Source organism: Protobothrops mucrosquamatus, unplaced genomic scaffold, assembly GCF_001527695.2.
Source record: "Protobothrops mucrosquamatus isolate PMUCROS unplaced genomic scaffold, P.Mucros_1.0 scaffold515, whole genome shotgun sequence".
NCBI lineage: Eukaryota > Metazoa > Chordata > Lepidosauria > Squamata > Viperidae > Protobothrops > Protobothrops mucrosquamatus.
In genome coordinates this window covers 867579-882951 of record NW_015386828.1, presented here as the reverse complement: position 1 = coordinate 882951, position 15373 = coordinate 867579, and the positions used below count along the sequence as shown (strand labels likewise).

Here is a 15373-nt window from a genome sequence, read left to right as displayed (position 1 = left end):
GTCACACATTTACAACCCACAGTCTCATATACTTATGAAGCAAGGAGGTAAACATATTTGACGTTCTTCATCTTTTATCATAGCATGTAAAAAAGAAACAAGAATTATGGAGCTATCATTAATATCTGCAAAAAAGGACAAAAATAGCTGAAATTGTCAAGTCACAATGTCCTTCAAAAAAAAACTCATAGTCATGTTCCAGTGTAAAACTGTTCTAATCTAAATGATTCCTGGAAAAGTAAGAAAAAGTAGATATGAGATGTATAAGTCTCCTAGCAACTTAGGTTCTGAACTGAACTGGGAGAATTTCAAGATCAGCAGTAAAAATAGTTTCAAGATCAGCAATAGAAGAAAGGTTTAGCATAGTTTAATCACTGATCATTGGGGAGTCAGTGAATAAACTCGCTATCAAATCATATATTTCCCATGCCAAGAATCTACTATTCTAGATTAAGATACCATTCTGGAGTTTGTAGTATACCAAGATAATTGCTAAATTGTATGCTGTTTTCCATACAAGAGCAAAATATACATTTTAAAAAAATATATTACCTAAGTTTAAAAATACTGTTTAAAGAGAACTTTTTCCTATTTTTATATTGTTAATCACGTGTTGTGATTGCAATTCGTTTGCTCCCAGTTTTTGTTCAACAGAGCGATGTCCAAAAGTATAAAACACTGCTGCCATCTGAAAACAATAGATAGAAAAATTTTATTGTGTTTATGAATTGTGGGCTATGCTTTTAATAAGACATGTTTTTTTTTTTCTTTCTCACTTTCTAGGCCCATGTGTTTTGTTAAGCAGTTGGAAATTCCTCAGTATGGCTACAGAAACAATGTTCCTACCACAACGCCCCGCTCCAACTTGGCCAAGGAACTAGAGAAATACTCTAAGACCACATTTGAATATAACAGTTATGACAACCATCCATATGGAAAGAGAGCCATAGCACCCAAAGTACAATCCAGAGATGTATCCCCCAAAGGATATGATGGTATGAGATGCATATTCCTAATGCATTACAAAATAAATATAGTTGAGAAACTGTTAATGAAACTCCCCTCGCTAGCTGGTTTAATTTCCCTTATTACAGTTTCCTACAGGTTTGGAAGTAGACAGGGAGATAAACGCCTCCTTTATTTTCCTTCCCTTGAATGAGTGGCAGTGTGCTCATATGTTGCTGAATTTATTTTATTCAAATTTTGACAGCAGTTCCAAAATACATTACATCACCTGAGTCTAAAGTTATCTGCTACTTTTCTTCTTCCTTGGAATATTTATCCACATATCTACATTTACAGTATATATTATTCTGCAAGATAAATAACTCCACAGAAATGTGAAGAACATAAATGTGTACACATTTCAATGCACTTCAAATTGACTCTTTCCCTTATTTTTTGTAGTGAAGAAGATATTATAAACTACAGAAATACCCATGAGCTACATTTGAACCCCTATATTTGGGGGTTTACTGCCGTGATGGCTTTCCATGATATGTTTATTTACTCATAGTTAACATAAAACTGAAAATAAAATGATGGTACAAGTTCTGCTTGTGTATGCCTTCCCCTCCATCCTGTTTTTTCCATCTGGGTATCCTTTACAGCTGGATTATTCTTTCTCAGCTAGATAATCATATTAATCTTTTGCAGAAAATTCCCAAATCCAACATACTGGTGCTATGTCCATTTGATTATGTGCCAGTCTGTGTCAATTCTTAGCAACCACATACTAGTAGTCCCTGACTTACGACTATAATTGAGCTCGCCATTTTGGTCGTTAAGTCATGATGGTCATAAAATGAGTCACCATGTGATTCCTGACTTTATGACTTTTCGCAGCAGTTAATAAATGACTACTGTGATCATTAAATGAATCCATTGTTTGCTATGGAGTATTTTTTGCCAGAAACTGCTTTCTGGCAAAAATATTGTAAATTGTGATCACGTGAGTTCATGATATCACCACTGCACATTGTTATTTTGAAGCAATCTTACTTTGCTGTGGATGCCTAAAGAAGTGATCTAGAGAGTGCATTTTAGTTTAGGTTGACTCAATTATAAATTTATATGTACTGCGAACAGCTTCCTGCAATATTTATTGCTTTTTGTTATATATTCAAATTCTATAATATACTCATTTGTCTTTGAGACAAGAGGTTTCATTAAAAGGCTTAGTCATTCTAATGCATATTTAGAGATTAATCAGAATCAAATGGAGAATGACTGGCAAAAAGTCAGGGGACAGAAGAAAAGGAAAACAGCTTTGAAAGTGTTGCTATTATGGGGAAAATTAGAAGCAAGGGCCACATTGTTAGTTTTGTGCAAGCTCTTTTAATGGGATTGGTTAGTAACCAGCATTTAAGTGTCTGTCCTTTCCTTGCTTCTAACCAACCAGGTATTTGTGTAATGATGTCAGAAGTTACTAACAGATTTCTTTCTTGTGCTTCTGGATAGTTAGACTATACACATAATTGTAAGATGACTGGAGGACAATAGGGGAGGGGGAATTCTGCTTTCGAATAAAATGCATTTATTTGTTTGCCTGTCTGTAGCATTTTTAATCCCTTCATTGCAAGACATTCCAGAGTGCAAAAAAAAATGAAGTAAAGCCAAGTCCTCAGAGTCATTTTTTTCAACTTAATCTCATCTGTATGTCACAATAGAATACTTGGTTGATTATTATTTTGCTTTTTTTGACATTGCATCTGGGTTTCCTGTGCCAAGAAGATGCACAGAGATATTATAAAAGCTTCATGGAAGAGTGCAGCTCCTTTAGAGTACAGCAGAATGCATCACTTCTTCATGGCTGTCCGTAGAGCCCTTTGGAGTCATTCTTGCCCTCTTTCCTTTCCACAGCTAAACGTTACTGTAAGAATTCGAGCCCAACCAGCAGCACAACCAGCAGCTACGCGCCTAGCAGCAGCAGCAACATGAGCTGTGGAGGAGGCAGCAGCGCCAGCAGCACCTGCAGCAAGAGCAGCTTTGACTATACCCACGACATGGAAGCAGCACACATGGCTGCTACAGCTATCTTGAATCTTTCCACTCGCTGCAGAGAAATGCCTCAGAACCTCTCCACAAAACCTCAGGATCTTTGTTCTAGGGTAATACATTTGCTTATCTGTATATATCTCTGTGTATTCGTACTACATCCCCGCAAAATGCTGTTTTTGGCAGCCTATTTCTACACAAACGAAGCAGAGTCCAAGCATGCATTCCTGTAAACAAATTGAAAGAGAGTATACGTCTCCCACATCTCTAAAGTAAAGATTAATAACATGTTTTCTCCTACTTTCTCACCATTCAGAGAAACTAGATAAGAATGTCTACTTTCACCATTGCTTTTTCATATATATGTGGAGCTATTAGACAATATAGAGATTTACAGAGCAGTATATAATTCAGTTGAACAAAAATTACTTTTATTTGCACACAACCTTATTTTGCTTATTTCTAACCCTCATATTACTATTCCAGTATTGATGTAAATGATAGCTATCTTTAGCAAAACAGTATATTCTATTAACTGGTCCAAATCAGAATTGATACCAATTGGAAAAAAATTGGTTACTTATCCATTTAAAGGATATCATATTCCATATTTGTACTGAATCCATTAAATATTTAGGTATTTCTATACTAAAATGTATAACTCAGTAGTATGTAATATAAATCAAATAGAGAAAGACATTTCTTAATATAAATCAAATAGAGAGAGAGGTTTCTTCAGGAAATAGGAATAATTAAACCTCACCCTTTGGGAAAAGGTGGACACTCTTAAAATGAATATTATTCCCTGATTAATTTATATTGTGGGACAAATTCTAGTATATATATCCAGAAAATAAATTGTTTAGAAAATTTTTAAGAGTCTCTTTGATTCTGAGACAATCTTAATAGAAAATGCAATTACCAATCAATGAAGGAGGATTTGTTTTTCTGAATCCGGAACTATGCTTACCTATTGTCAAGTATTAAATATCAGAACCCAACCTTTGCTGTTAATTTTCCAATTTGGGCGATTTGGAACACATATATTGGTTGGATGGATAGCATTAGGATTCAAGTATATTAAAACTCTAGTATCTCAGAAACAATTATGTTAGTTAGTTAGAATATGTTTAATAAAATAATATTTGACACCCTCCTTTTGACTTTATGGAGAAACCCAACTTTAAATATGGGTAAAAAAGATGGTGATTTGGTAAAATTGGATAGAAGCAGAAATATTAATTTTAGATTAGCCAACTGACGATGATAATTTTTTAACATACATTGTGTTAAAAGATAAATATCAGCTATCAGATGTAATCTAATGACTATATTTACAGCTACAATATTTGTTAACAATGTTGTATAGATTAACATAGTGAATTCAAGAGTTTCTGATTATGGTTATTTTTCCCCCCAAATGAGCACACTAAAAGCATACTAAAAAGAACCATAAATGTGCCCCGAAACATCTGTAATAAACATCAGCCAGTTTAGCATATGGACTTCACTTTGTATGTTATTTGTAAGATTTATGGATTTAGCCAAGAATGCTAAATTTAGACAGAAATATTCCAGGTTAATTGTCTTCAGTATGTTATAGAGACATAGATGAAGGTTAAGATTTCACCTAAAAGTGTTTGGAATCATTTTAAAATTGCTAATGTGTTTAGTAGATGAAAATTAGAATAGGCAACCTTAAAAGAAGTGTCTTTTAAAATAATAATAATAATAATAATAATAATAATAATTATTATTATTATTATTATTATTATTATTATTATTATTATTATTATTATTAATCTCTTTAAAAAGGCAAGCTTATGATAAAACAGAAGACATATTTTCCATATTTTTTGTTAGCCTTGCAAAGAATCCTCTCATTTATGACCTTCCCTAAGCTGGCAAGTAATCTTGTGGCTTGCATGGGTCATGGAAAGAGGTCTCATCAGACCTATTACTATTACTAGTTGGAGTGGGAAAGGGTGCTTTTTCATACAGCAAATAAAATCAGCTAGGGCTGATGGGCTCACAAGTCTTGTTTGTATGCTGAGATCAAACCATAAAAATTTGCTCCAACTTGATCCTCTGAAAGAACAATTTTGTTCACATATGAAAATAAGAACTGATACAATTCAGATTGAATAAATTTCAACTTTATACTGATTTTATCACCAAAGTATTGATTCTACCTTGCAAGCTTTGCAGCCATAGCTTATAGGCTTTCCCTTGCTCTATCTAATAGGGCTATTTTAGCTTACTCTACTTTAAAGATTGCAATGCTCTCTTAATAATCACTTGGCATAAGATGAAAGGAATTAATTGGAAAAACAAGAAGAAAAGGAAAATGATTTTTTAAAATCAAGATTATGTAAGAAATTTATTGGGATTGAAAAGGCACATTTTAAGTGTATTTCACTGTGGAAAAAAAGTCATTTTTAAGGGCTTGTAATTACTGCCTGGTGAAACTCTGCTTCCCTCATGCAACCACTAGAGGGCTGTGCAAACAACCTGTTGGAAGGCAAACCAAGATTCTGTCCTGTAATTGTAGGCCTAAAAAACATCTACTCTTTCAAAAACGAAAAAAAGTGTTTTTAAATTTTTAATTTAGCTTTCCTGCTTCCTAAAGTGAAAGTATGCGCATTATATAACTGTGGAAGGAAATATAAGAATCTATATGAGTCAAATAGAGGATCTTTTACTGTTCAGTTGTTCTCCCCATTCATTTTATTAGCCTTTAAAAAGAGGGTTGGGTTTGTTTGTTTGTTTGTTTTCTGATGCTAGTAGCATTAACCCTATTTAGAAACAAAATGAGATTAGATTAGTTTAAAAGAAAGGGGTCCCTTTTTAAAATCAAAATGATATTTCGGAGGCAGTTAATGCCACCTTCAATCCTCATGAAGGAATAACCCAGTTGAATTGATTAGGAAAGATGTTCTAGTAGAATAAATGATGTATGGTTCATTTATTTTTATTTTTATTATTTATTAGAGTTTTATCCTACCTTTATTATTTTTACAAATAAGTCAAGGCGGAGAACATACCTAATCTTCATTTCTCCTCCTATTTTCCATATAACAACAACTGGGTTGTGCTGAAAGAGAGCGATTGGCCCAAAGGCGGGACTAGAACTCACCTTCTCCTGGTTTCTAGGCCAGGCCTTTCGCCACTACACCAAATGGCTCTCATTTAGGTAGTAAGACTGGGAAGAGATTTTTTTGTGAGAGCGTCCCCTTGGAAGGTGTAATAAGGGAAACAAGTGGAAATTCTTCCCTTTTAGACTTGAAACAGGATTTCTGGGATAGGGTTTCTTTCTTGGGTTGCTATATGTCCTTTGGCTTTAATACCCATCTCTTGACATTCTGGGAGTTATCACCTGGGAAGGAAGATTTGACAGAAACATTATTTTTGCTCACTAGAAAAGGGCAAAGTGAGAGGGAAAGGCACTGATGGTGGAAGAAGATGAAAAGTGAACTTCAGTCAAATCTACTTTTCATCTTTCTCACCTGTTTAAATTTTTTTATTAGTTTATCAGAATATAAAATACAAAGAAAATGAAATTTAGGGAAAATTAAGGGGGGGAAGAGGGAAAAGGAAAAAAAAGGCGTTGACTCTTTTTTAGCATAGTAGAAGATAGTAACATTACAACTTTTTACTTTTACACCATAATATATACTAGCCATTTCTACAGCAACAAACCTATCTAATCGGGAAAAACAAGTTTCATTTTTTTCCACCACAAGCACAAAATTCAAAAGCGGTTTCCAAATGGAAACTAAAATAGATATGTTCTTTTCTTTGAAAAAAGCAATCAGTTTAACCATCTCTTGGTTTTTTTTTCTTGCTGTGGTAAACAATATCTATTTCTGTTTATGCTTATTAATCTTTATAACTATCATCATTTATATTTAAAAAGGGGAAATCCTTTTTTTACATCCCATTTTAAAACTCTAAACTTTTCTTTAAAAATATTTAGCAAAAGAGAAAGGCAGAAGGAAAATGCCTTCTTTGTCCTCTGCCCTTCTTCAGTTGCTGTGAGGAATGAAAGGATCGGGGATTTTTTTCCTCATGCTGAAAGGAGTCCCCAAACAACTTTGTGCAATGTACATCTCCATTTCTGTGCCTTTTACTGCTCAGTTTGATGCCATTTGCATCAAAGACTTGGAAAAGATTCTTCTTCTTTCCTTGTGCTATAATTTTGACTTGAGAGGGGTTTCTGTTCTTTCTGACCTTTAAAATTGATACATTTCATTTCAGCAACTTTTTCTCAGTGCTTGCTTTAAGAAGGTGCTCCAAGTCAATCCAGAATGATATAGATGCTAATACAAACAACTGAACAAATCAAAATGGTGAAATTACTCCCAGTGAAATATTTTCAAACATTTCTTTTAGAATGTTTTAACGTTGCCAAGGAATGAAACTGTTTGTGGGTACAGTAATTCATTTTACTGTACAACAAATCTTGATAGTAATGAGCTGAATTGTCTTCTTTGGTGTATATGTTGTGTATGTGTGTACATGTGTGTCTTTTTATCCAGAATCCTGATATGGAGGTGGATGAAAATGGGACATTAGACTTGAGTTTAAACAAGCAACGACAGCGAGATGGCTGTTGTACCATTTTGACGCCGCTGGAACCAATGTCACCACAACAACAGGCTGTGATGAATAACAGGTGTTACCAGCTAAATGAGAGCGACTGCTGGGATTTACCTGTGGACTACACAAAAATGAAACCTGACACGATAGATGAAGATGATTCCAAGGAAATTAATGTAGGTCTATTTCATCAAATTCCCCAGCATTGCTTTCAAGCTATTAGATTTCTAAAGACTGACCAGGTGAAATGCATTATTAACAATAGCTTGGGCAAAGATACTTTATTGTATATCATTTTTTTAAAATATTGATTGAAGCATTTCATTATGTATTTATAGTAGGAATGTGGTTGATCAGGGTATAATTTACTTAAATCTTTTTCAGAGTTGGCATTTTCATTTATCTAGGAATGTCACAATTCAGTGGTAGCTTATTGAATTCAAGGATTTATTCTTGTTTATGGAAGAATTATTTAGTTAGTGAAACAGAAGGCATGCCTCATGCACATGTTTTCTCTACTCTTATATTGAGGAAATCTATTATCTATTCATTCTAAGGTAATATATGAACAAAGCAAGGAACAAATAGAATTACATTAACTCTTTGTTCTTGCTGCTGCAATAACTACAAAACTCAAAAATAGTAGTAAAGACAGAAAAATTGCCTTGTTAAATGCTATAGTTTACCTTTACACTATCAGTAAGTAAAGAATTGAGACATGGATGTTTCCTACTATTACTATAGTAGGGAACAGGTAACTAGTTTGCTCATGTCTTTGGTCTCAAGATGCTGATGTTTAATGCCAAATCTGTTTGCCTCAAGACCACCTTCATCAGTATTTGCTGTTGGATGAGGCAGCAGACTAAAACTTTACAGGTAGTTCTTGACTTACAACAATTCATTTAGTGATCATTCAAAGTTATAGTGGTGCTGAAAAAAGGTAAGTTAGGTCCGTTTTTCATACTTGCAACCATTTCAGCATCCCTGTGTCACATGATCAAAAATTGGCCATTTGGCTACTGGCTCATATTTATGACAGTTGCAATGTCCCAGGGTCAGGTGATCACCTTTTGTGATCTGACAAGCAAAGTCAATGGGGAAGTCAGATTCACTTAGCAACCATGTTAATAACTGCAGTGATTCACTTAACAACTATGACAAGAAATGTCATAACATGGGGCAAAACTCACTTAACAACTGTCTTGCTTAGCAAGCAACAGAATTTTTGGTCTCAATTGTAATCGACTTACAATTGTGTAAGTCGAGAATTAGCTATCCTAAAACTTGCCTGAGTAAAGGTTTTATGGTCATCCTTTCAGAAATCTGCCCAGCTGGGCAGCTCTTTCAGCTCTTCAGCAACTTTGATGCCAATGACAGGAAAGAGAGTTGATGCTGATTGTAAGAGAAAGAGACTCCATTCTTCTGATAGTGGGATGTGAGTGCCTATATCAGTGGTTCTCAACCTGTGGGTCAGGACCCCATTTGGGGTTGATAGACCATTTCATGGGGGTCGCCAAGCAAGGCTGTCCTCCATTTTTTTTGTCCGCCATATTTTTGTCCACCATTTTTCCCCCTTTTCCGGCAGTTGCCTTACATCCCTTGGGCTGGGCCAGCTGGTGGTCGGCCTGCTCCGTCTCTGCCGCTTGCCAGCTACGCCTCGGCTGGCGCAGGGGGCGGAAGCACGCATGCGCGGCGCTCCCGGGCAGGGAAAGTCCTCGACTTACGACCGGTTGGGTAGTCCTCGACTTATGACCGGTTTAGTCCTCGACTTATGATCGGTTTAGTCCTCAACTTACGACCGGTTGGGGTCGCGGCATTAAAAAGGTTGAGAACCACTGGCCTATATGGTTGGTTTGGCTGTAGAAATAAACTCGAGATTCTGTTGGTGTACCAACTACCAAGCTTGTGTGGTTGGTCTTCTGGAGGATGGCAGAGAACTCCCACCTTTGATGTCTGGGGGACTTTAACTTTCCTGCCTGGAGGGAGACTTGAGTTTGGTCTAGTCTAGTGGTTAAGGCATCAGGCTAGAAAATGGGAGACTGTGAGTTCTAGTCCCACCTTAAATGGGAAAGTCAGCTGGCAACCTTGTGCCAGTCACTCACTCTCAGCTCAGCTCAGAAGCTTCCACTATAACAGCATTGTTCTATATTGTGCACAATATTTTAAGAGTTTTGTTAATGACATGATGCTTTTAACAAGAGGCATGAATTTGGAGCAGCACCTATCTTAATTAAATATGTACTGAATGAAATAACCATGAGAGTTATACAGAATGTTGGTTTATGCAGACCACTTCCTTTCAATATAATATAGGATGCTATCTGCACTGTAAACATTTCAAAGTTGTTACTTGTGGACTTTTTCTCTCCAGAGGAATAAACAGGAAGGTCTTTGACTTCATTGGAAATTTTAGCGGTAAGCACAATAGCATTCCAATTAAATATGGTTTGTTTCTTACCTTCGTTACAGCCAGAAGATTTAGATCCTTTCCAAGAGGCATTAGAAGAAAGAAGGTATCCTGGGGAAGTCACAATCCCAAGTCCTAAACCCAAATATCCTCAATGCAAAGAGAATAAAAAGGATTTAATAACGTAAGCATAATGTGAGGTGAAATTATTTTTTACTCCTTTTTAATCTTATCTTTTTCTTGTTGTCTTATCTGAATAAACAAGTACATATATGCCTTGCAGTTCAAGCATGCAGCATTTGCAGCATATAAATGTTTCAGACTGTCAATTAAGTTTAAGCGATGAAGCTGCTTGTCCCTAATGATGCTATATTGTACTGAGACGCCATTTCATTAAATTTTGTTCATTTTGCAGCTTTTCTGATAGGATGCTTAAATCCCCCTTGCAGACATTGCAGCTAAACTGGAAACAATGAAACTTTTTAAAAGTTTTTTTTAAACATACTTACTATTTTGGCTGTTTTTTTGTTTTTGTTTGGTGGCAGATGTCCAACACCAGGGTGTGATGGGAGTGGTCATGTGACTGGTAATTACGCCTCACATAGAAGGTGTGACTTCATTTTTTTCATGGTGGATTCTGTCTTTTCAATTTATTGTTTTCAGCTTACCTCAACAATGCTGTCAAAGTAAAAATGTTGAACTCTGTGTTAACCCTTTGAGTAATAAATGTTGATCTTAAGAGCATGCTAATTTGTGTGTTGTATAAACGTCTTGTTCCTTTTAAAACAACTACAGTTTTGAAATTTTTAACTTTTTAAAACAGTTAACCCATGGATCACTAATGCTTTTTTATTATCTTGTCTTTCTAACAAAAATTCTACACATTTTATAATTAAACATATTCAGAGGGTTAACTTATATTACAGAATGTAATATTCCAGCACTTGCCCGCCCCATCGCTTTTCTGCATTATAATTTTTTAATTTAATTTTTAAACGTTGTGTTTGTTTGGAAAATCTTGGCTTAAAAGAATATCAACTTACTTGACTGTCCTGACCTGTTTTACAGTCTGTCTGGCTGCCCGCTGGCTGATAAAAGTATTCGAAGTATGCTGGCCACGAGCTCACAGGAACTCAAGTAAGATATGATGAAAGCCATCCCTTTAAAAAAAAATTAGTATTTAAAAACAGAAGATTCTAGTTTATAAAAGGACACAGTTAAGCAGCAAATCACAGCAAAGATAAGATAGGGTATTTTGCAATGTTTCAAATGAAGTGATAAACTACAAACCTAGGATTCAGGGTTTATGAGTACCACTTTGTGGAACCAAACCAACTGAGAATTTCTTAAGCTTGTAATGAATCATCAACACAGATAACAGTAGCTGCTCCATTATAGGATTTTCAAGTGAAATGAAGAAAGGTAACCAAAGAAATCTTCAACTGTGACAAACTTTGAATCATAGCATGATTTTTTCCATTTGTTAATTGTTATAGTTACAGAATGACATTTGAAATTATAAAAGCATGCTATAATGCTACCTTGTTTAGAAATTTCCGTTGTAAATGTCTAAAACTAGGTATAAAAAATCTGGATCTTTGAATGAAGTTCAGGTTTTAGAATAAATTAAAAGAAAATAAAGACATAAAAACTGAGCAATGAAATAATCTGAGGGGTTTTGTTGCCTTATGTAAGGTGGAATGGAAATATCCCTTTATGATCTAAAAATAAACTTCACAATCCTCTACATTTGTGGGAAGAACGGGAATGACAGAAACATTGCTGTTTCTGATATTGTGCTTGTGCCTTGAATTGTGCTGCCTTAAGCAGATATCAAATATGGCTCTATGACAGTGGTTCTCAACCTGTGGGTCGGGACCCCATTTGGGGTCGATTGACCATTTCACGGGGGTCGCCAAGCAAGGCTGTCCGCCATTTTTTTTGTCCGCCATTTTTTTCCCCTTTTCCGGCAGGTGCCTTACCTCCCTTGGGCTGGGCCAGCTGGTGGTCGGCCTGCTCCGTCTCTGCCGCTTGCCAGCTACGCCTCGGCTGGCGCAGGGGGCGGAACCACACATGCGCGGTGCTCCCGGGCAGGGAAAGTCCTCGACTTATGACCGGTTGGGTAGTCCTCGACTTACGACCGGTTTAGTCCTCGACTTACGACCGGTTTAGTCCTCGACATACGACCGGTTGGGGTCGCGGCATTAAAAAGGTTGAGAACCACTGCTCTATGACTTGGGAAAGATCAGGACATAGAAAATGACATTGTTGCAAACACTAAAAGAAAACAGGATTAAATAGTATCAATACAATACAGTATTAGAAAGAATTAAAGAGATTGTGGAATAAATATAAAATTACCATTGATAGGTTACCAGGCATTGGTAAAGAAAAAAGAAAAGAATTCTACAAAAGAAATAGTTAGATTCCAAAAATGTAATCTCAATTCAGGCGATCCACTAAGGAGTTTGGCATTTTTTGTTTAATGTTGACTCCATAGTTCAGGTATAAACTGAGTTGGTTTGCAAATAAAAATGCCCAGGGAAACAAGGGCTGCTGCTGCTGTAGTTCAAAAAAGTTGGCCAAGATAGTGTGAAATCAAGATAGCATGAGGTGATGCTTTTACATTCTGATTTATCTTGCCAGACTGAGCTACCAGGCTGTCTAGTAAATAAGAATGAGAAATAAAACTGATTCCCTTTGCTTCCTGAACTCAACAATTTAACTTCCAAGTCTTCTCTGAAATTTGAGGGATTCTTTGGAGCATATGGGGATCCATAGAGAGGAATTTCAGTTGCAGTGCTTGCTTGTGAAATTGAATGCAGCATTTTAGGTAACTCGGTTCTTTCTAAATTAACTCTTTATTAGCAAACATTGCCCTTTATTAACAAACAAAAATAAAATAAGGTTTGCTTGATTTTAAGCAAAGCAGTTCAAAAGCATTATTAGTTTAATGCTGGAAATACTGTGTTTTGTTTTTATTTCTGTTGTAAATTCACAAATTGTGAAATTGGGGCAAGGTGATCTACCCTGGCTTGCATAGCATTGAACCTCCATACCAATCATCCCAGACATCAACAGCAAATTGACCTCCTGTTCCCATGTGGAGTCAAATGATTTGTTCTTGCTGCATCCTGAGCCACTTCCTTTATTTCTCTTATCATCATCATCATCATCATCATCATCATCATCATCATCATCATCATCATCATCATCATCATCATCATCATCATCATAGTAAAGTTGGAAGGGACCTTGGAGGTCATCTAGTCCAACCCCCTGCTCAGGCAGGAAACCCTATACCATTTTGGACAAATGGCTGTCCAGTCTCTTCTTAACAAATTCCAGTGTTGGAGCATTCACCGCTTCTGGAGGCAGATTGTTCCACTGGTTAATTGTTCTGACTGTCAGGAAGTTTCTTCTTAGTTCTAGATTGCTTCTCTCCTTGATTAGTTTCCATCTGTTGCTTCTTGTCCTGCCTACAGGCGCTTTGGAAAATAGCTTGACTCCCTCTTTATGGCAGCCTCTGAGATATTGGAACACTGCTATCATGTCCCCCCTTGTCCTTCTCTTCATTAAACTAGACATACCCAATTCCTGCAGCCGTTCCTTATATGCTTTAGCCTCCAGTCTCCTAATCATCTTTGTTGCTCTTCTCTGTACTCTTTCTAAAGTCTCAACATCTTTTTTACATCACGGTGACCAAAACTGGATGCAGTATTCCAAGTGTGGCCTTACCAAGGCATTGTAAAGTGGTATTAACACTTCACGTGATCTTGATTCTATCCCTCTGTTAATGCATCCTAGCACTGTATTGGCCTTTTTGGCAGCTGCAGCACACTGCTGGCTCATATTTAGGTGGTTGTCCACTAGGACTCCGAGGTCCCTCTCACAGTTACTACTATTGAGCAAGGTGCCACCTATGCTGTACTTGCGCATTTGGTTTTTCATGCCTAAATGTAGAACCTTGCTTTTTTCACCATTGAATTTCATTTTGTTAGATAGTGCCCAGTGTTCAAGTCTTATTTTTACTTCTTTGTGGCTTTTTGAGAATTCTCATATTGCAACTTCCTACCTCAGAAAACCAACATAGCAAGAAATATAGGTAGTCATAGTGTCAGGTCTCTACCTACAAAATCCCCATTTACCTTTCTTGCTGCTATTTGCACATATTACCAGTATATGCAAGCTAATCACAAGGCCAAATACTGGTTCTTTCATACTCATAAATCACCAAGTTGCTTAGTCAGTGAATCAGCAGGATTATGACATTTCATATCAGAATAGTCACTACAATCAAGAATGAATATTAAACAGAAAAGAATACAAGGATAGAATGCAACTGTCTACCAAAAACTTTATTTGCATTTGTTGTAACAATATAAATAAGCAGGAGAGAAATTTCTAATGAAGATTTTAGAGCTAATTATTTCAACAGCAATTCTAATCTAGAGAATCTTGTGTATAAAATCATATAGTGAGAATATTTTGATATCCCTGGACCGTGCTTTATACTTATGATGAAAAATGTAAAATAATTTTAATATGGCTCCTATTCATAATAGATTTGGATTGTTTACTTCCAGCAGATTCACAGTAAGATGAATGACAGTTCATTTTTGAAAATGACGGTTACTCCAGAAAAGCTTTAAAAATAGAAAGCTTAGCATTGGTTCTTTTGTGTGGAACATCCATCGATTTGCCAGAAACATTAAGAGAGGTTTTAGGTTTATAGATATCTGAGATTCAAAGCAAGCCATTTTTGGCAGCAATAGTTGAAGCAGAAACAAGAATATTATTTAATCCTTTCTAAAATTCTCCTGTTTGTCCCCTACATAGCACTTGCCTGCTAGGCATAATAGCAAAATATCTTTCTGTCTATTTTTGCTTCCTACAACTAACTCTGACTTTTCTTTCTTTAACATACGAAGGTGATTCGTTCCTATTAATTTATAAAATTTGGGTGGAAGTAATTGAGCTTTTTTTTAAAAAATAGAACTTACCATAAGAACAGTGTGGAGAATATTGTTTTTCTATTTCCAAATTTTGAAAGTTTTAAGAGCAATTTTGCTGTGCTCCCAAGTATATAAGTTCTTGACTGCTTTACTTGATAGTTTTAATCTCGCTTGAGTTATTTGCGGTTAAGCTTGCTATCTCTGAAAGTACATTACTGCCATCAAGATTAAATTTCAGTATCTGAACCTGATATATAGATTCAAAAGCATACAAATAGTTTTTTATATTTTATGTAGCTCTTGAGTTATAAAGTACTGTATGTAGGATCTAGGATGAAAAAAAAATCACCATCTTGCCAAAATGTTTTGCAAAACAATATTTTTGTTTGATTCCTGAATAAATGTAGAGATACTA

At 35.8% G+C, this 15373-nt stretch overlaps 1 protein-coding gene across 3 annotated transcripts in view; it reads left to right on the top strand.

The window, feature by feature from the left end:
* The window catches only part of MYT1L (myelin transcription factor 1 like), a 112844-nt gene that overhangs the window by 70939 nt on the left and 26532 nt on the right, over positions 1–15373 (top strand). For all 3 annotated transcript variants that reach the window (XM_015816872.1, XM_015816870.1, XM_029284313.1), the window contains exons 9-13: positions 784–995; positions 2863–3110; positions 7536–7772; positions 10066–10187; positions 11072–11140. In XM_015816872.1, the coding sequence (XP_015672358.1) occupies positions 784–995; positions 2863–3110; positions 7536–7772; positions 10066–10187; positions 11072–11140 (888 nt within the window). The remainder of the gene's footprint in view (positions 1–783; positions 996–2862; positions 3111–7535; positions 7773–10065; positions 10188–11071; positions 11141–15373) is intronic.